The sequence below is a fragment of the Gossypium hirsutum genome, chromosome A06, assembly GCF_007990345.1.
Source record: "Gossypium hirsutum isolate 1008001.06 chromosome A06, Gossypium_hirsutum_v2.1, whole genome shotgun sequence".
Taxonomy (NCBI): domain Eukaryota; kingdom Viridiplantae; phylum Streptophyta; class Magnoliopsida; order Malvales; family Malvaceae; genus Gossypium; species Gossypium hirsutum.
The window spans coordinates 91,791,015-91,812,598 of record NC_053429.1 but is presented as its reverse complement, the minus strand read 5'-3'; the positions used below and the strand labels follow the sequence as shown (position 1 = coordinate 91,812,598).

The window sequence follows — 21,584 nt, the reverse complement described above, 5'->3', positions numbered from 1 at the left end:
CTACACTCCAAGTAGTATCGAATACGGCACATAATCAGTATATTGCAGCTGAACTGTCAGATAATAGGGTTAAAGCCTTCCAGTACACTTCCTACAATATATCATCATCCCAACACAATGCAATGCAACATACAATATGTCATGCTGTTATGCAACCATCAGTCATACGTAAACATATATATCAGTAATCATGCATAATTTATCATACATCACATACACTAAAATCATACATTCAAGGGTCTAGGTAATGCTTACTAACCTTACAGTAGGTTCGCAGTTGACATGGGTAACCGTGCAGCCCTAAGAATCATTTCAGATAAATGGGCTCACATGCCCATATGGCTTGCCCGTGTCGCCCACATGCCCAGATTGGCCTTGGCCCGTGTGGATCATACGGCCTAACCCAAATTTTCACCCACTCGTATGGACTACCCATGTGGGCCCGTATGCCCGTGTCCAAATCAGTCTAGCCCGTGTGTCGCACATGACCTACCTGGCCATCACACAGCAGTGTCTTGTACACACGGCCTGGCCTCATCAATCACACGCTCGTGTTATAGCACATGGCCTACCACACGGGCGACTACACGCCCGTATAGTGTCGACAGTGAGGTTTTTAGCTTCCACTGAAACCCCATTTTCTATGCTTCTAGGTATACACCTGGTACGATTTTGTTGTAAAAACACTTTCGAGCACTCCAGAACCTATAATCGACCAATAAAGCACTAAATTAAACACTTCAAAATCGAACTAAAATTGAACCCAAAACGAGATACTCATCCTTAAAGCGACGAAACTTACCCTAACCACGAGCACGAGGAGAACCTCGATCCTCACAATATGCTACTGTGAAAGCAACAATAACCCCAATCAAAAACTTAATATTCGTAACTTACAAACTATAAGAACCCACTTACCAAAACATGAGACAAAAATCGAACTAGCAAAGGTGACGGTAGAAGTTAACAAAAAGAAATAAAATCAAAGAGCAGATGGAAGAAAGAATAGCAAAAGCCGAATATGGGAGAATGGAGGAAATGAAATCAAAATCAAACATCAGGACTTCTCCCCAAGAGTCATTGAAATTTTAAAAAATAAAGAAACAAAGAAAAATTATCAGGGACTAACATTTTGATCACAAATTTCTAAATTCTCTCCTACTTCCACTCCCCCAATCCCCACTACTCACAACCACCTCAATATTGCGACTAAACTAAAACTCCTATAGTCCACTGAGCAAAAATCAACCCCTTTGCTCATGCAGGGATTCGAACACAAGTTCTCGAAAATCTGACACTCAACTTAACCACCAGACTAACAGGCCCATTCTGTTATATACTTACAAATAATTAATTAAAAGCCTACTGACCAGAGATAGGGCTTGATTCAGAAAAATACCAAAATTTAGCCAAAGTCATGGCTTGAACTTGGGATCTCCCATACACACCTAGAATACATAACCACTGAAGCAAGCAGATATTTATGTCAAATTTACAAAAGTCGAAATTAACAAATTTTGGGGTGTTAAAACTCCACCCCTAAAAAGAAATTTCTTTCCTCGAAATTTACCTGATTAGAACAGATGAGGATACTACTGACACACTTAATCGTCAGGTTGCCACGTAGTTTCCTCAGTGCTATGATTACACCACAACTCCTTCACTAAAGGAATAGACTTCTTTTGCAAAACCTTTACATCGCGATCTAGAATCTGAATCGACTCCTCCTCAAAAGTCAAGTCCGGCCTAACCTCAATCTCCTCAATAGGGGACAATGTGAGAAGGATCAGAGAGGTAGTGCTTCAACATCGAGACGTGGAACACATTGTGGATACGGTCTAACTCTAGAGGTAGCTCCAACTAATAAGCGACCAGTCCCACTCGCTTCAGAATCTGGTATGGCCTAATAAACCTAGGGTTCAGCTTGCCTTTACGACTGAACCTCAGACTCTTCTTCCATTGAGAGACCTAAAGAAAGACCAGCTCCCCTACAAAATACTAAATCTCACGCCTCTTCAAATCAGCATAGAATTTTTTTCTATCAAAAGCTGACTTTAGACGATCCCGAATCAGTCGAACCTTATCCTCTGTCTCAGAGACCAACTCAGGACCTAAAACACATCGCTCACCCAATTCAGTCTAACATAGCAGTGTACGACACTTACGACCATACAGAGGCTCGTAAAGTGCCATCTGAATGTTAGACTGGAAACTGTTATTATAAGTAAACTCCGCTAGTGATAGATACTATTCCCAACTGCCTCAAAAATCGATAACACAACTCCTCAACATATCTTCTAGTATCTAAATCACCCTTTCCGACTGGCAATCGGTCTGAGGATGGAACGCAGTACTGAAGTCTAACCTTGAGCCTAGGGCATCATATAGCTTTTTTTAAAACCGAAGCATGAAGCGAGGATACTTATCAGAGATAATTGAAACTGGTACCCCATGCGTCTCACTATCTCAGAAATATAAAGTTTCGCCAGTTTTTGCTAATTATTCTCTGTCATAACCAGTATGAAGTGCGCAGACTTGGTCAATCGATCCACGATGACCCACACTGAATCCCTTTTAATGGGTATTAAAGGCAACCTACTAACAAAATCCATCGTTACTCGCTCCTATTTCCATAACGGAATCTTAACCGACTGCAGCAAACTCGAAGGCAACTGGTACTCAACCTCAACTTACTGGAACGTTAGACATTGAGCAACGAAATCAATAACATCAAGCTTCAACCTTAGCCACTAATACAAATCTTGAATATCTCGGTACATCTTATTCCCACCAGGGTACATAGCATAATGGCTACTATGCGCCACTCTCAGTATAGACTGTCTCAAATCAGAATCATTCAGCACACGTATCTGGCCTCGGAAACACAACACACCCCCAGAGTTCAACCCAAAGTCCATAGTGCTACCACTCTCAATCTGTCGGAACTAAATACCCAAATACTCATCTGCCAGCTGTTTAACCCTAATTTGCTCGATCCAAGTCGGTTTAACTTGTAGCTCAATTAACAAGCTCCCATCGTCGAACAGGCTAAGCCGAGCGAACATCACCCTCAGATCAATCATAGCCCTACGGCTCAATGCATCGACCACCACATTGGCCTTGCCTAGATGGTACTCAATAGTACAATCACAATCAGTAAGCAGCTCAATCCATCTACGCTGCTTAAGATTCAACTCCTTCTGAGTCAGGAGGTACTTAAGGCTTTTGTGATCAGTGTAGATGATACACTTCTCACCGTACAGATAGTGCCTCCAAATCTTTAGAGCAAAAACCACGACGGCCAATTCCAAATCATACGTCGGATAGTTAGACTTATGTGTCTTGAGTTGGCTAGACGCATATGCCATAACCTTATCATCCTGCATCAACACAAATCCCAAACTGAGATGTGAAACATCGCTATAAACCGTGAACTTCTTTCCAAGCTTAGGCTATATTATAATAGGAGCCTCAGTCAGTACAGTCTTGAGCTTCTAGAAGCTCCCTTACTGCACATCAGTCACGACAAACAGAACACTCTTACATAGAAGCTTAGTTAAGAGGGTTGCAATCAATGAGAAGCCTTCTACAAACCGAAGATACTAACCCGCCAGTCCTAGAAAACTACAGATCTCGAACACATTCTTAGGCTGTTTCCAATCCAGTACAGCTTTAATCTTTCGAGGATCGACTTGAATGCCCTCAGTAGACGGCACATGGCCTAGAAATGTTACTTCACGTAATCAGAACTCGCACTTATTGAACTTAGCATAGAGCTGTTTTTCTCTCAAAATTTGAAAAACCACTCTAAGGTGCTCATCATGCTCATCCTCAGTCTTAGAATAAACCAATATGTCGTCGATGAACACCACTACAAACTGATCCAGCTAGGGCTAAAACACTAGGTTCATCAAGTTCATAAAAGATACCAGTGCATTAGTCAGTCCAAATAGTATCACTAAGAACTCGTAGTGACCATAACAAGTTATAAATGTTGTCTTATGTACGTCAACCTCCTTAAACCTCAACTGATGGTACTCAGACCAGAGATCAATCTTAGAGAATACCAAAACTCCTCGAAACTGGTCAAACAAATTATCGATCCTCGGTAACGGATACTTATTCTTAATGGTCAGCTTATTTAGTTGTCGATAGTCAATACACATCCTCATGGATCCATCCTTCTTCTTAACAAACAGTATCGGTGCTCTCCACGGAGACACACTAGGGCAGATGAACCTACAATCCAAAAACTCTTGAATCTAAGCCTTAAGATCTGTACGCTCATTCGATGAGGAGCGATAGACACTGGAGCTGTACCAAGGAAAAGCTAAATCCCAAACTCCACTTCCCGATTCGGAGGTAAACCTGGTAGCTACTTAGGAAAGATGTCTGGAATTTCCTTACAGTGCGGATATCCTTTACAGTAGAGTCCCCAGAAGCAGAAACATTTACGTATGCCAAGTACACATCACATCCCTTGCAAACCAATTTTTTAGCCATTAGTGCAGAAATCACATTCGACAGATAATCTCGATGCTCTCCAATCACAACTACCTCATTATCCTCCCTATTTCTCAAGACGACCCTCTTAGTCATACAGTCCAGATTGGCACGGTCCTTGACCAACCAGTCCATACCTAGAATCAGGTCGAACTCCCCAAACAGAAGCTCTATTAAGTCACCCAAGTAGATTGCCCCTTGAACTTCTAATGGTACATCTCTGAATAGCTTATTAATCCTCATAGACTGTCCCAACGGGCTCAGTATAGTAACCTCACTCGTAGTGCTCTCAACCAAAATCCCCAACTTTTCAAATATGTTGCTAGCTATGTATGAGTGAGTGGACCCTATGTCTATCAATGCAAGATATAGCACATTAAAAATAAATAACGTATCAGTGATAACGTCTAGAGCACCTCTATCCTCTCGGTGACTAATAGCTTAAAAAATAGCAGGCTGGCTCGCCTCAGTCTGTCCAGCACCTCTGTCCGGCGCTCTCTGTCTACAGCCTATACCGTTACCACCCCTAGCCTGACCACGGCCTCTCGTTGGCTGCTGTGCTACACTCTATGGTTGTGCAGTACCAGTACCCTAAACTTGCATCTGATCGGCCCTCAACGGGCACTCCCCAATGTGATGATCCCATAATCCATACTTTTGACACGCTCCAGTCCTCCTCCAACGCTCCCATTGATGGCGTCTACCACAATCGACACATGGCTGCAGTCTAGTAACAGTAACAGGGGGCTCAACTCTAACTGGCCTATCAGATCAGACCTTTTTCTAAGGCTTCTGCACAAGGGCTCTGAATCCCTCTTGTTCATACCTCTCTCTATATCTTTGTTTTGACGCTCAACACCCTTAACATCCTTGGTGATCTTCGCCTTCTTGACTAGAACAGAAAAATTACGCTCCATCTGCTGAGCTATCAGAATTCTCAAATTATCTCTGAGGTCATCCTCAAAGCGGACACACCTTTAATTTCTACTCAGGGGTGCAATCCAAGTCATCTATAATCCGATCCGTAACCTCAATCCATTACTTGGCCACATTAGGGGCAACTTCAGTGACACTCCTAAAAAGTTTAGCTCTATTAGACCGGAGTCGTTCCGTAACCGACCCATAGCCCTCAGATCCAATATTAGGCCCAACGACCCTCTCTAATATCCTTAACATGGCCTGAGACAATGCGTTGTCCCCAGCCATGTGATCTTGAGACCAGTCTCAATAGCAGGCAACATTGGCTTCTCACTTATGTCTAAATTTGGCATACTACCCAGTGAAGAAGATTTAGCTTGAGCCCCTCTACGACCTCTACCTCAACCTCTGGTACCTCGTCCGTGGATACCTCATGTGCTCTTGTTTTAGTCAGTTTTATCTGTATTACGAATTTTATGAATCAGTTACAGTTTCAGTATTTATTAACAAATGTTTTATGCAAACAGTTTTAGTAATTTAGAGTGATTTTTGCAAACCGCAATCTCTATCAGTTTTGCTACAGACTCAGTTTACTACCTACAGTGGTTTTTGAATATACTTTCCACAATATTTTCAATTTAAACTTATCACAGTTTCAGAATACTTACGGGATTGGCACCGGTGACTCGGTGTACCACATTATTAGTCAAAACATTTCAAATCATTTGGAATCAATTCTTAAAAACCAAGGTTTAAAACCCAAATCTACAGTCGAATTTTGTAACCTGACTCTGATACCACTAAATGTAACACCCCAAATCTAGTCTAGACGTATGGTCGAATCTGGTGATGTCATATAGAATGGAAATTGAAATCGTATTTATCAAGTTAAAACATAACCGTTGATTAGCTACTAATTATCTCGTCCATTTCAAATTTATTTCCTTGTTATTGAATCGTTTAAAAATATTTTCTGTAGCAGAGCTTTTAAAATCGTGACATTTGAGGAAAAATATTTGCGTTTAGTAAAATTGTTATTTTTAATAAAACCAAGTATATGTTGAGTTTGGCAGTTAAAAAAACCATTAAAATAATCTAAATTTGAAATAAAAGCAAATAGTCTGAAAGTCCCAAATTTACAACCAAATACCTCAACAGAAATAGAAAATAAACCATAAAGAAATGTAAAGCAGTTTCAAAATAACCCATATGGTCACCGTTGAGTTCTTTGCTCCACCAATCAGTCTAAGTCTGGGGATTACCTGTACACATTAAACAGAAGGGATGAGTTTACGTAAACTCAATGTGTAATCCCCACAAAAAACATGTACACAGTTAATTAGCAGTAAACAGTCAAATCCAGTCTGAGGCCTAAGCCAATTACAGTTTCAGTAGCAGTTCGGGCCTTAGCCCATTTCAGTTTCAGTATCAGATATGCATTAGGGCCTAAGCCCATCACAGTCACAGTATCAGATATATAGTCCTACCCAACCAGCCTCTACACACTATCTCTGTCCATCCCTACACTCTATGTGGGGTTTAAATCACCCACCCATTCCTACACTCCAAGTAGTACCAAATGCGGCACATAATCAATATATTGCAACTAAGCTACCAGATAATAGATTTAAAGCCTTTCAGTACACTTCCTCCAATATATCATCATCCCTACCCAAAATAATGCAACATACAATATGTCATATTGTTAGGCAACCATTAGTCATACGTAAACATATATATATCAGTAATCATGCATAATTTATCATACATCACATACGCTCAGATCATACATTCAAGGGTCTCGATAACACTTATCGACTCTACAATAGGTTCACAGTCGACTTGGGCGACCGTGCAACCCTGGGAATCATTTCAGATAAATGGGCTCACATACCTATGTGGCTTGCCTATGTGGCCCACACGCCCAGATTGGTCTTGGCCTGTGTGGATCACACAGCCTGACCCAAATTTCCACATATCCGTGTGGACTACTCGTGTGGGTCCACAAGCCCGTGTGACCTACACGGCCCAAATCAGTTTAGCCCGTGTGTCGCACACGACCTACCTGGCCATCACACGGTCGTGTCTTCTGCGCACGGCCTAGCCTTGTTGATCATATGCCCGTGTTATGGCATACGGCCTACCACAAGGGCGACTAAACGCCCTTGTGACATTGACGGTGAGGTTTTTGACTTTCACCAAAACCTTGTTTTTTGCATTTTCGGGTACACACTTGGTAAGATTTCGATGTAAAAACACCTCCGAGCACTCCAGAACCTATAATCGACCAATAAAGCACTGAATTAAACACTTCAAAATTGAATTAAAACCGAACCCAAATCAAGATACTCATCCTTAAAGCGACGAAACTTACCCCAACCACCTTAAATCAGTCGATCACGAAACATCACGAGGAGAACCTTGATCCTCGCAATATGCTACTGGCAAAGCGACAATAACCCTAGTCAAAAACTTAATATTCACAACTTATAAACTACGAGAACCTATTTACCGAAACATGTGATAAAAATCGAACTAGTGATGGTGACGGTGGAAGTCAGCAAAAAGAAACAAAATTAAAGAGAAGATGGAAGAAAGAAGATCAAAAGCCGAATATAGGAGAAGGGATGAAAGGAAGATAAGATCAGGACTTTTCCTTAAGACTCACCAAAATTTTGAAAAAGAAAGAAAGAAAGAAAGATTATCAGGAACTAACATTTTAATCACAAATCCCTGAATTCTCTCCTACTTTCACTCCCACAATCTTCACTACTCACAACCACCTCAATATTGCGGCTAAACTGAAACTCCTATAGTCCACTGAGCAAAAATCAACCCTCTTGCTCATGCAGGGATTCGAACACAACTTCTCCAACATCCAATACTCAACTTAACCACCAGACTAGCAGGCTCATTCAGTTATATACTTACAAACAATTAATTAAAAGCCTACTGACCAGAGATAGGGCTTGATTCAAAAAAATACCAAAATTTAGCCAAAGTCATGGCTTGAACTTGGGATCTCCCACACACACTCAGAACACATAACCACTGAAGCAGACAGATATTTATGTCAAATTTACAAAAGCCAAAATTAACAATTTTTTGGGCGTTATAGGTTAAGTCTCGATTGGATGTTAAATTTTGATGTTGTATGTGCTTTCCCGAAACAAATAGGGTCTTGCATTTGTTGCGGACGGGATTTAGCTCGGACGAGTAGCACCATTAACCTAGTTATAGAAAAGATTTAGCCCGGACGGGTAATCCCGATATAATACCTCTCAAGTATACGTTATGATTAGGGTTTAGCCTAAACTGGTAATCCTGTAATATGATATATGGATCGAGAGAGTGTTTCTTGGTTAAGTACCCTAAGGGGAAACCCTTGAATAAGGAATTGACAGAATATTGAATCGTACACTTCGAGTGTACTACTTGAGCATCCATCAGAATTCAATGATTCAACAAGCATTTAACTCTAGACATGGCATGAGAATTATGAGATGAAATGATAATGTCTTGAAAGTGTATTGCATGATGAGCTCATCTATTCTTACTTGATGTATATGGAAACTTTGTGACTAACATATTTGATTGAATGTATGTATTTAGGCAATTTTGCCAAATGGATGGGAAACTTGTTATTGTATGCTTAGATTTAATAAACGGGATTGGTAAGTTTAGTTTCTATTATACGAACTTACTAAGCATGTAATGCTTACTCCGTTTTATTTTTCCCCTATTTTATAGTGCTCAGAAGCTCGCAAGGGTTGGAGATCATTGGAGCATTGTCACACTATCAACTAGTCATTTTGGGTATACTTAGTAGAAATCATTTTGGTATAATGGCATGTATAGGACAACTTGGCCAATAGTGGCTTGAAAATGTTATTTTGTAACCTAGCCATTGGAATGGCCAGTAATGGTTTATTTTGGCATGATTAAGTAGGTTATGATGTTATATTCATATGTGATATGTTATGTATATATGATCAAATGATGCTAATGCCTAAGTTATTCCAAGGTAAGTTTATAAACACATATGTATGTAGTGATATGCCTTGTTGAATGATAAGGATTGCCCAATTTGAATGCTTGAATTGGTTGGTTTTGGATGTATGTTTCAAATGCAGGTCTTAGGTAAAACTTTGGGTGAGAAATGGAGCTAGAAATGACTTCATTTTATCCACACGGGCAGACACACGGGCGTGTGTCTAGACCGTGTGTGACACATAGCTTGGTAAATGGCATGTGGTTAGGCCGTGTGTCCCCTGCACCTTAATTTTGAGAAACAAAATGCTCAGAATCGAGCATACGGACAGAGACAGGGCGTGTGTCTCAACAGTGTAGCAACACGAGCGTGTGTCTTGGTCGTGTGAAACCTACACCTAATTTTGAATTGAATTAATTAACCACACGGCCTAGCACACGAGCGTGTGGCATGGCCGTGTGTGTAAGTCAGAGAGTTACACGGGGTCGAACATGGCCTCCAACAAGGGCGTGTTCTAGGGTCACACGGGCGTGTCCCTTGGACCACACGGGCATGTGAGCCTTACACCTTTAAAAAATTTTGAAAAGTCGCGAAAAATTCTTAGAGGTCCCGATTAAGTCCCAATTCGATTCTAATTCTCGTATTGGGCCTCGAGGGCCCGATCAAAGGATGTTATGGATGATCTTGGTAAATGAATAGTAATTTACGTAGTTTAATGGAAAAATATTTTGAATGTTTTGGTAATGCTCCGAAACCTTGTTTCGGCGATGAGTACGGGTTATGGGTGTTACAGTATATGTCATGGATGGGTTTTAGTGGGATTCAACGAAAATATATGTCAAATTTAAAAGCCATAGTAAGTACTAGAAATTATATATACGTTTAAAAATAACATAAAATTATAAAAAAAATGTATAGTTTGAAACTAATAATACTAACACATATGCAATATATACTAATTTAAAATGAAAAAATAGTTTAATTTGTGATTAAGAAATTTAAATAGGTAAATACATCATATTAAAAATATTAAATGCACTCCAATTGTTTATCATGGTATTTTTATTTTCGATAAAACATCAAAATGTTATCATATTAGTGAAAGGAAAATTCAATGTAAAAAATTAATTCTAAAAAATTTAAAATAGTAACAATTTGGGTGAAAGCTTTTGTGTAATATTAAAATGTAAAAAGATAATAATAATATAAAAATATAAAGTAGATTTATAAAAATATAAATTATTTTAAATATATAAGAGTGATTTAGTAGTTTCTCGAGAGGTGAAAACAATAAGAATGTGGGAGACTACAAAAACAATGAACAAACTTAATTACCTAATTTGTGTGGTTACCCAATTAAGAGCTGGCCTACAAGAACAATGAAACAAACTTAATTACCTAATTTGTCTGGTTACCCAAGTAAGAGCTGCCCTAAAACAACTTTATTTTAGCTTTATATAGTATTTAAAGTTTTTTCACTAGCATACAAGTAAAATATTTATTTGAATTATTATATTATTTTAATTTATAAACCAAAAATTGAACCTAATTAAATGCATTCAGTAGTACCAATGTTTTAATCCACCTATTTTCAATTGAAAACAAATTATAAATGTTGAAATCTATTTAAGAAAATTCATAAAAATAAAGAAGAAAAAAAATAAAGATAATTGAAATATAAATATATCTTTTTTATAAATTCTAAAAATAAAATTAAATATCTAACCTAATTTAAATTCGGTTTAAATAATCTTTTAACAATTCAACCAATTTTTTACCGGTTTAATTGGTTCCGTACCAGTTCAATCTTCTTCCAATTTTTTGGTAGTGATTGAACAAGTTGGACTATTAGTTCAACTGGGTGGTTCGTTCTGATTTGATTTCCACACCTTTTTAGTCCAAATATCAAAATTACACTGAAATGGGTCTAACCGATTTGTGGGTTTCTAAAAAAATTATTTCTTATAAATGAATTCTTAGTTTAATGATAGATAGGAGTATTTTGAAAGTTTTAGATCTCAAGTTCAATTTTCACCATGTATAATCTAAATCCAAAATTTTCTAGTGAGTTAACTTGAGTTGATTTAATTATTTATTTTAATACTTGTAATAGTTGATTGTAAGTGTAAATATAATTGTAAATTGTAATTTCAAAATAAAATAAAGTTAAATAAAATAAAAACAAATTCTATTTATTCTATTCTATTTTTTTTAAATTACAACTATGCAAGAATTACAATTAAAATGATACTCAATCATTATATTTATTAGTATAATTCTCACACTTTGAGCTAGATTGATTATTTGTTTGTGTTAAAATATGGAGTAAAAATTTGAAGGTTAAAATATACTCTAATCTATTTTTGTTTTTTAAAGATTTAGATTCTCTACTTTGTGGATTTAAAAAATTAGGTCAAATTGTTGTCATTGCTAAAATTCTTTTATTAAATTCTCTGGCGTGACATTTTGAAATGGGTTGATTATTTGTTTGTATCAAATTATGAAGTAAAAATTTAAAGGTTAAAATATGATTTTAAGTCCCTATGCACTTCATAAATTTGAAATTTATCTCTTTATTTTATTTTTCAAGAATTTAGTTCATCTACTTTTCAAAACTAAATTTTCAAATTCAGTTATTACCTTGGTTAAAATTATTCAATTAAATTCAATGGTGCGCGATTTTAAAATTAAAAAAAACACTTAGTAGTGATATAATAAAAAAGGGTAAAGTACAGAAAACTATTGGCTTCATTTTATTTGGTCACTCAACTATTAATTTTTCTGATTTAGTCACTAAAATTTTCGAAATCAAATATTTTGGTCACTGAGCATTAGTTGTTGTTTGAATTTTAATAGATTGTTGACAAAAGTTTAGTTAATAAATTAGAAAAATTAATAGTTGAGTGATCAAAATAGAATGTTATCAATAGTTTAGTGACCATTTTTGTACTTTATTACTTAAAAAATTATGTTGAAAATACTTAGGTGAATTTTCCCCTTAAAAATATGTATTTGAACTCATCATGATAGAACAATTTTTTTTTGTTAAAATAATATTCTTAAAAAAATGGCTACAACGTTGTAATTGAAATAATTAACAATATTAATTATTTAAACTAATTAATAACATTATAAGAGTAAAAAGACCAAATTACGTCAAAAATTAAAATGTATAAATTTAATCCAAGTTTTAGCATAGTATAGAGGCAAAAATTGAAATTTGACTATTGCCTTGTAATATAAAAAATAAGTAAAGCAACCTAAAAGAGGTATATGTCTTCAATACTCCTAAAATATTCAAATTATATATAACCAAATAAAATTTTAATTGAAAATTTAACTATATTAATATTTGGATTAATTAATAGTATGAAAATATAAAATTAAATTATGTTAAAAATTGAAATGTAATAATTAAATTTCAAATTTAAATATAACTCACATTAAACTATTTTTGTAAAAAAAAAAAAGAAGAGTGGATGTGCCTTTTATATATTAATCTCTTAACTGTTAAACTAATAAATCAAAATAATTTGAAAAAAGTCCTTTATAATATCAAATCCACATACGGTGGGACTTACTAACAAAGTTTGCAATTCTTGATTACCTAATTCAGAATTGGCCTAAAACAACTTAATTTAGCTGTATGCCAGACATCATAAATTTCATTTCTTTTAAAAAGAAATCTCTCTAATCCCTTTTTTTTTTTAAAAATCAAAGTAATTTAATTTTTGTTAATTTGTAAAGTGAGCAATTAAGGATAATTAATCACGATACTAATGTCTTTATGATTAGTACAATAATAAATTTAACCCTCGATACTACCATATATGGCCAATTTGATCTTAATTCTAAATGAATCAACAAATTTAGCCTCAATATTTACATGTTTACACAAACATTGCAAGCTAAATTTTTTGAATCAAGATAAAATAATTTTTCAATATAATTTTTATAAAATTTAACTAATTAAAATCAAAACTTAAAAAGTTTAGCAAAAAATAAATTATGAGATTTTAATTGAAACAAAAAGTATTTTTTAGAAATAATGAAAACAATCACAAGAGAACGTGGGAGATTAGACAAACAATGAAACCAAGACTATATAATTTGTTTTGTCATCTAATTGAGAATTGGCCTAATTTAACTTATTTTAGTTGTATATATTGGAGATCATAAATTTCTATTATTTATATATGCTATGTTTGGTATGGCTCAAAGCTATGTGATAGTATTACTTGACTTTCAAATTATACTACATTTCATAAACTTATTATTCAATAAGCTATGTGACTTTTCTTTTTCTAGCTATGATGTTTTGCTAAACTTATAATTAACTCTTCTGTCATTCTTATCCCCTTCAACAATCACAAATTACAAAAAAGTTTGAATAAAAAGGGGAAAAGGCCTAAAGATCCTCTACACCAAGGATTGACTACAACAGAGGAACAACTTGTGGAGAAATTTGTTCCATCGAGTCTATCAAACAAGTTAGGCTTCAATGGCCTTAGCCACCTATCGCGTGTGAATATGATATGTGAATTGTGCAAGTATACACATCAGATCAAGTAATAAAGTGATGAGTGAATATCGTTCCCACGAGGATCGGATTGAGGCACTAAAGTGGTCAAGTTATTATAATAAAATGCAATCAATGCTATAGTAAAGCTATGGTAAGTATGCAGTGGCAATTAGAAAGAATAATAATATATGCAATATGTGGAATTAATGAATACTTGGAAATGCTATGGCAAACGAGAGTAGAAATATAATGGAAATTATGAAAATGATTATATGAATAATATGTAACTGACAAATAAACAACTAAGGATATAATGCCAAAGATACTACGACAAAAGATAAGGGTTACGTGATGTTGAGTGGGAAGGTCGGGATTACTAATAATCTACTTTTCCTATCAGCAATGCCTCAGTAAAATCATACTTAACCTACTGCTCAGAAGAGTTTTAAAGTGGCATGCTTCTTTCGAAGGCAAAAACCTCAAGTTACCTTGCCTGTGTCTATAGGCCTTTAATATGGTACCCTGCACTGTTTCCTTCTGTATGAACATTGCTCTATATATAGAGTCTACTACAAGTATCTATCAAGTACTTGTTCATATCATTCAACCACGGTCTAACTAATCTAACCTTTTCAGACTTTAGATTAATTTAAGGGTATGTTGCACATTCAACTATGTCTAGGGATTGGTCACATACATTTTAAAGAATAAAACAATTGAATGAAATAGTAAAATAATTCTGATTTATACTACAACCATTAAAGATAGTTAAAGTTTCATCAAAGTAATCCCAACCCTATGAGATTTAACTTATAGGTTGGCAGATAACATTCAACTCAAACATCATTTTCATCACTATAATTCACGAAGGAACAGATTAGAAATAATGGAAGAACATCGGGAAAATAGAGTTCGCTTGTCCAATCCACACTCCAGCTGCGTAGTGTCCTCAGGTTGCTGAGAGGGGCTGCCTGCTCCTTTCTTCTTCCTGTCTCTATTCAGCCACTACCTTCTAATATGCATGAAATGGTTTGATTTTAGGTAAACTTTGGGTTCACACAGCCTGAGACACAAGCGTGTGACTCAGCCATGTGACCCTACTCAGTGAGTTACACGGGTGATGATATAGGCTGGGACATAGTCGTGTGTTCTTTGTTTGAAAGTTACACGGCCTAGGGTGATTCTACACTGCCTGGCCACACGACCATGTGACCATTGTTTCTAATTTTTGTAAATTGTTCCTAAACTTTCCAAATTGTTCCAAATTAGTCTCAAATTGCTTCTTAGCTATTTTTAGGGCCTCGATGGCTCAATTTAGGGACAAAATGCATGCGATTGGATGAATTATGATATGTTTAGCCTATTTGAATGATATGATGTTTAATGTTCTCGATTGTACGGTAATGCTCTGTAACCCTAATCTGGCGACGAAGATAGGTTAGGGGTGTTACAATTCAAATATTGGCTTGTAGTTGTTGGATAACTTTCGCCTGCAAGGAAACCTCAACATCAAGATGGTGTAGAAACCTTTGATCAAAAGCTGAGAGTTGAATTGACATGCTTGTCTTAGTGCCAACTCCTACAGGCACTATCTCCACTAATTGATCAGAGACAACTTCAGGGAGTGTTGCTTGGTGTTTCCCTTCAAGCCACTTGTATGAAAACTTCAATTTCGGAGGCTTCCTTTCATTGGTGATTAAGTTCTTTTTTTTTAAATTTTGAGCTCCAAGCGACAATTCGACGATTTGTATGATGGATTAGTAAACATCAATAAGTAGATGAACATATCTTAAATCGAAGTCAATCTGTTGGTCAATGTTGGAGACCAAGGAAGAAAGTTGTTAATGTGTTTGTTTGTAAATTCATGATGTTTAAAGTTGTTTCATGAAAAAAAAACTTAATTGTAGAAGAGAAAGGGAATGAGAGCTTTTGATTTATATAAGCAATGCGAGCAGAGAAGTCGATTTTAACAACTCAATGACTTCAATAAAAAATTTTAAATTATTTAATAACTATTTTTTAAATTTTAAACTAAAGGGATGAAAATATAAATTTAGTATTAGTTTAATGATGTTACGGTGTAATTTATCTTAAACCTAATTTCGTACTAAAGTAGTAAACCAAAGGCCAAATTCAATTCATTGAATGCGACATTCCAAAACAATAAAGAAAAAACAGCAAGAACGTGGGAGACAAGACAAACAATGAAACAACCCTTTTGTGCCTGTCAAACTTTGACACTTACAACAAAAACACGACACCGGGGGAACCTGCACTGGATCTTTCTTTCACACCAAACACTGTGTTGGAGGGACTCGTCTTTTCTCAATATAAATCGATTTTAAGTAGTTTAAATTTTGTATTGGTTTAATAAAATATAATTATTGGATTTAATTTGCAATTTTAAAATTTATTTTACATATAACTATATATATTATGCTTTTAAATTATATTTACATGTATATATAATATATAAAAATATTTTAAAAAATTAAGAAACTCAAAGTAATATACCAAACTACATCTATATCGATATACAAGAATATTAAAAAATGCATTTATAGTATAGTATTTGATTATTTTGTTTATAAAAATATTATGGAGATTCTTATACTGTGAGTCAAATTATATTTTGTTCTTTTTTAACTCAAAAAATAAACCAATTAATTTTTATGTACTAGATTAAAAGGTAAATTAATCATTCTATTAAAAATTAGTTCTTGTACCATAACACGTCACATGTATTATTTAATTAATAATAGAAATAAATTAAATTTTTAATAAAAATAACAAATTTACCCGATGTTTACTTTCACCTAAGTCCATCAAAAGCCGTTCAACTTCCATCTTTCCAAAAAAACTGGGGGACTTTTTCACACTTACTTTGAAGAGTCGCCGCCACCATTCCACAGAACTATTGCTTGGACTTTGCTTTTATACTGTACAGCCAGCTGGATCATATGAATTTTACAAACCATCCTCATTTATTTAGCTTTCATCTTGGAGAAAAATACTTTAAAATAATATATTTATTTCAGATTTATAGAATTTTAAAAATAAAAATAAAAACATTTTATGCATATTGCTTTCCTTGCCAAATCAATTTTAAATTATTAAAAGCAAACCCTAAATTCATGATACTTTCAAACTATGTCGTTTAAGAATTAGGAACCAGAAAAGATTCCGTAATATTCTTGCTTTTTCCGTTTCCAACTCACGTAATGTACGGCAGCTTTCCTCTTTTTTTAATTTCTCTTTCTCCTGTTCTCCACCAATATAAATATACATGCTTTCAAGAGGGTGTTTAGCTTAGCTCAACAATTTTCTTGCACCTCAAGTCGGCTGCTTTCAGCTTTCAGCACCTTCATCTACCTTTTATTTTAGTATTTTTTTTTTAAATTTACTGTCGACATCACCAAAACTATTAATACTTATTGGGCTTTGATTCTTTGTGTGTGTTCTCTGAAAACAACGCCATTAACATTTTCTCTTAAAACCTCTCCCAGAATCTACTTCAAGAAGACAAACCTCAAATATTTCCAAAGTAATGTCCTTCATCTTCTTTATTAAAAAAAAACTGTTCTTTGTTTCTTTCTCTTCTATTGTTTTGTTTTCAGTTAGGCAATTTTGTGGTAAATGGTTGTTCATTGGTCATACTTATTTCTAACAGTTCACTGTTACATGTTTGATAAGATTTTTGGTTTCTGTCTAGGGTTTTACTATAACATCTCTAAAACCCTTTGTGCTTGTATAGTAGGATAGTTGCTCGTATGTTTAAATATATTAATTAGGCTGCCTCTAGTGATACTTAGAAACCAAAAGAAGATTCTTGAAAGAAATGCCTTCATTTTATTACTACTTTGTCGTATGCAATTTGTGCTACTCCCCTCACATTTAGTCGTATTTGTACAAATCGTCGTTGCTTCTAATGATACATTTGTCGCAAATTCAGAACTTTCTTGGCAATGATCGATTGAATATTCTTCATATATATGGTGTTTTCTGATAGGTTTGGGCTGGTTCTACTGTTAAAATACAGAGTTGGTCGGTTAAATCGTTTTTTTGTTAACCGAATCGACGGGTTGCCCTCCCCAGCTTCTCTATTTAACTCATCTCCTCAATTCAGCCCTTCTGCTATATTTGAATTGTATACCTTACTTCACTATATATTTCTTTTCCAGGGCAGAAATAAAGGTATTGCTAGAAATTTGATTAAAACAAGTTGTTCATGGCACTTGCACGGGTTGCCAGGAGTGGCTTGAGAAGATCAGGTGGTGTCGTTGGTAGTAACACGACTGAGAGGAATATCTTCTTTGAAAGATTATCCGGTTCCCTTGAAAAAATCAATGTGCACAGCAATTTGACATCCCTTTCCACCATAAAAGGGTTGAATCACATGAATTTTTGGAGCAGGGGAATAAGGACAACCCCACATTATCAGTTTCCTTTAGCTGACCGACTAGTGGAGACAGAGTCGGAGTCGGAACATGATGAACCAAGGTATCCAGGACTAGAGGCAACCAAGCCAGGCGAAAAGCCTAGAGTGGTTGTCCTTGGTACTGGATGGGCAGCATGCCGATTCCTCAATGGGCTTGACACCAAAGCCTATGATGTTGTTTGCATATCACCTCGAAACCACATGGTTTTCACCCCTTTGCTTGCTTCAACTTGTGTTGGAACTCTTGAATTCCGCTCGGTTTCCGAGCCTGTTAGCCGGATACAGTCTGCATTGGCAACAAGCCCCAATTCATACTTCTATCTTGCTTCTTGCATAGGCGTTGACACTAACAAACATGAGGTGCGTTAATGTATGCCAGAAATATTATATTTTACAGTATCTACATTCTCCTCTCTAATCATTCTGTATGTAGTATTGTGCAATAACATGCATATACTCATGATTGTTATTGGTTCAGAAAAACATGCAAGAGTGAATTGTCTTATTATAAAATGAGATTCCATGTTCTTTGCTTGTCAAGTTATTAAAAGCCTAAGTACATAATGCGTTGATCAGGTGTATTGTGAGACAATGAGCAATGGTGGACTACCTCACGAACCTTATCAATTTAAAGTTGCATATGACAAGCTTGTAATTGCCGCTGGAGCAGAGCCTTTAACTTTTGGTATCAAGGGTGTGAAGGGAAATGCATATTTCCTTCGTGAAGTGAATCATGCCCAAGAAATAAGGAAGAAACTTCTTTTGAACCTAATGCTCTCTGAAAATCCAGGTGAGTGATCCCTTTGAATCCTTGGCCTGTGCATACCAAAAAATCCCATCACGAGGACTCTCTGTCTCGGTTCGAACTCCTTATGAGGATTCCTTGTGGCTAAACTTAACTATTCTCTTACAATTGAGTTTGTCATTGCAGGCATATCAGAAGAAGAAAAGAGACGCCTCTTGCATTGTGTTATCATTGGGGGTGGCCCAACAGGAGTGGAGTTCAGTGGTGAGTTGAGCGATTTCATTATGAGAGATGTCCGGGAGAGATACAGTCATGTAAAAGATTACATCAAAGTTACACTCATAGAGGTATATAGGAGCAACAAAGTAACTTCTTTCCCATACTTCTCTCTAAGTAATTATCTGTATATATGGATGTTGATTTTTCCAATATCTATATCCTAATCAGGCAAATGAGATTTTGTCATCCTTTGATGTTGGACTACGCCAATATGCAACAAATCACTTGAGGAAGGTAATTTTAATTCCTTCATGTCCTAGAGAGGTCTTGTTTTTCATAATTCTCGAAACTATTTGTGACATTTTGAAACTTTTGCATCAGTCGGGTGTTCAACTCATGCGAGGTGTTGTGAAAGAAGTCCATCCCAAAAAATTTATTCTCAGTGATGGAACTGATGTCCCTTACGGCCTCTTAGTCTGGTCTACTGGTGTTGGTCCCTCTCAGTTCATTAAATCATTAAATCTTCCCAAATCCCCTGGCGGAAGGTACTACAAACAGCACAACCTGCTTTCTTTTCATTAACTTTACTGTGCATTTATCTCCCAGTATAAACTGCTGAGATCAGATTTACCCAACTTCAAAGGGCTGTGCAGGATTGGTATCGATGAATGGTTGCGTGTACCTTCGGTAGAAGATGTATTTGCACTCGGAGATTGTGCCGGTTTCCTTGAACAGACAGGGAAGCCTGTCCTTCCAGCTCTAGCTCAGGTTGCAGAGAGGCAAGGTAAATACCTGGTGGAGGTGTTTAACAGGATGGCGAAAGAGGATGGGGGCAAGGCATTTAGTGTCAAAGACATGTCTCTGGGAGACCCTTTTGTCTATAAGCATCTGGGAAGCATGGCATCTGTGGGTCGTTACAAGGCCCTTGTAGATCTTCGCCAATCTAAGGTAATTTAACACCCCTTTCAAACATTGACAAACCAGCAATGTTTCTCCAAACATTTTCAACAAGTTTTTATATAATCTTCTAAACATGTGTGGGTGCGGTGGCAGGACGCGCAAGGCATATCACTTGCGGGGTTCATAAGTTGGTTGATATGGCGCTCGGCTTACTTGACGCGTGTGGTTAGTTGGAGGAACAGGTTCTATGTGGCAGTGAACTGGGCCACCACGCTGGTCTTTGGCAGAGACGATTCCAGGATAGGTTGAGGCATGGCATGCCATAGTCATTGCCTTCCGCTGCTCTTTTAATATTTTCAATCTTATATGCTGCTATAAATCTTTCATTTTTTTATGTTTTTTTATTAACTTAATAAAATACCCAGAAAAAGGAAACATAGATTCAAGCAATGTCTATGAATTCAGGTAATCTGAGATAAACTGAAAAAAGAAGCAAGTGAAAATTCATTAATCTGAAAGCTGAACAAAACAGACATGAACCTCGACAACAAAAAACACAAAGCTCATATCTATCTCTCTCGTACAAAATCGGATTCTTTTTAGGGAGGATGAAGTAAACCTAAGACAAGTGATGCCTGCGACTACTTAGAGAAAAAATAGAAGCAACAGAATGGGCGATTCCAACCAGGATAGCCACTTTCACTTTACCCCTCCTCGGGATCGGACGTCCGGCGGTCCTCGGTGAAAGGCTCCCGCTGTTGATACTTTCTCTCCTTGCACCGCCCATTTCTTCTTCTTACAGATGAAAAGAAAACAGAAACAGAGAGCAAGTGGGGGAAAATCTTGACGGTGGTTTGTGTGTGTTAATTGTGGAGCGAGTTTGTGTTGTGTGATTAGCAGGATGCCCATTGCTTATATAGAGAGAAGAACGAATTGATTGTTACTAATATTACAGTTATGCCCCCAAGAAAGAGTTTGACTATGGGTTGACTATATTGTCCTTTTGGTTCTTGTGAAGGGTTGCATTCACATTGTGGTCATGTGCTGCTGTTTTTTTCTCAGTAGGTTGTTTTTGACTATTAGTCTTCATTACTTTAATTGTGCTTTCAATCCTTCTATTTTCTTATTTATACAATTTAGTCTCCTAGCTGTCTACTCGGTTGGCTTACAAAAATAAAATGTGGATAAATTTTAATACTTCAAATATTTGATTTAAAATGTAACTAATAACACATTCAAATCTAATAATAATAATTAAGCGACCGGTTAAATTTATTTCTTTTTTAAGAATCAAAATACCACACATCAATCTTTTTTATTTTCAATTAATGGATTGTTCAAAGTTGAA

At 36.0% G+C, this 21,584-nt stretch overlaps 1 protein-coding gene across 2 annotated transcripts; it reads left to right on the top strand.

Moving 5' to 3' along the window:
* Positions 1 to 17,232: 17,232 nt before the first annotated feature.
* LOC107945906 (internal alternative NAD(P)H-ubiquinone oxidoreductase A1, mitochondrial) lies at positions 17,233 to 21,346 on the top strand. Of its 2 annotated transcripts, none has more exons than XM_016880068.2 (8): positions 17,233 to 17,478; positions 18,121 to 18,732; positions 18,949 to 19,162; positions 19,304 to 19,464; positions 19,565 to 19,630; positions 19,718 to 19,881; positions 19,990 to 20,284; positions 20,390 to 21,346. In XM_016880068.2, the coding sequence occupies exons 2-8, from the start codon at positions 18,163 to 18,165 to the stop codon at positions 20,543 to 20,545; spliced, it is 1,626 nt and encodes a 541-aa protein (XP_016735557.2). In that variant the 5' UTR covers positions 17,233 to 17,478; positions 18,121 to 18,162; the 3' UTR covers positions 20,546 to 21,346. The 2 variants fall into 2 exon arrangements, with proteins under 2 accessions (XP_016735557.2, XP_016735548.2); XM_016880059.2 differs by having other exon boundaries at positions 17,234 to 17,478; positions 18,116 to 18,732.
* The last annotated feature ends 238 nt before the right edge of the window (positions 21,347 to 21,584 follow it).

Bases quoted from the DNA above. Each gene is read 5' to 3' on its own strand.
- LOC107945906 (XM_016880068.2), top strand. From the start codon at position 18,163: ATGGCACTTGCACGGGTTGCCAGGAGTGGCTTGAGAAGATCAGGTGGT. The intron at 19,465-19,564 runs GTATATAGGAGC...TATCCTAATCAG, and splicing joins TCAAAGTTACACTCATAGAG to GCAAATGAGATTTTGTCATC. The intron at 19,882-19,989 runs GTACTACAAACA...AGGGCTGTGCAG, and splicing joins CCCAAATCCCCTGGCGGAAG to GATTGGTATCGATGAATGGT.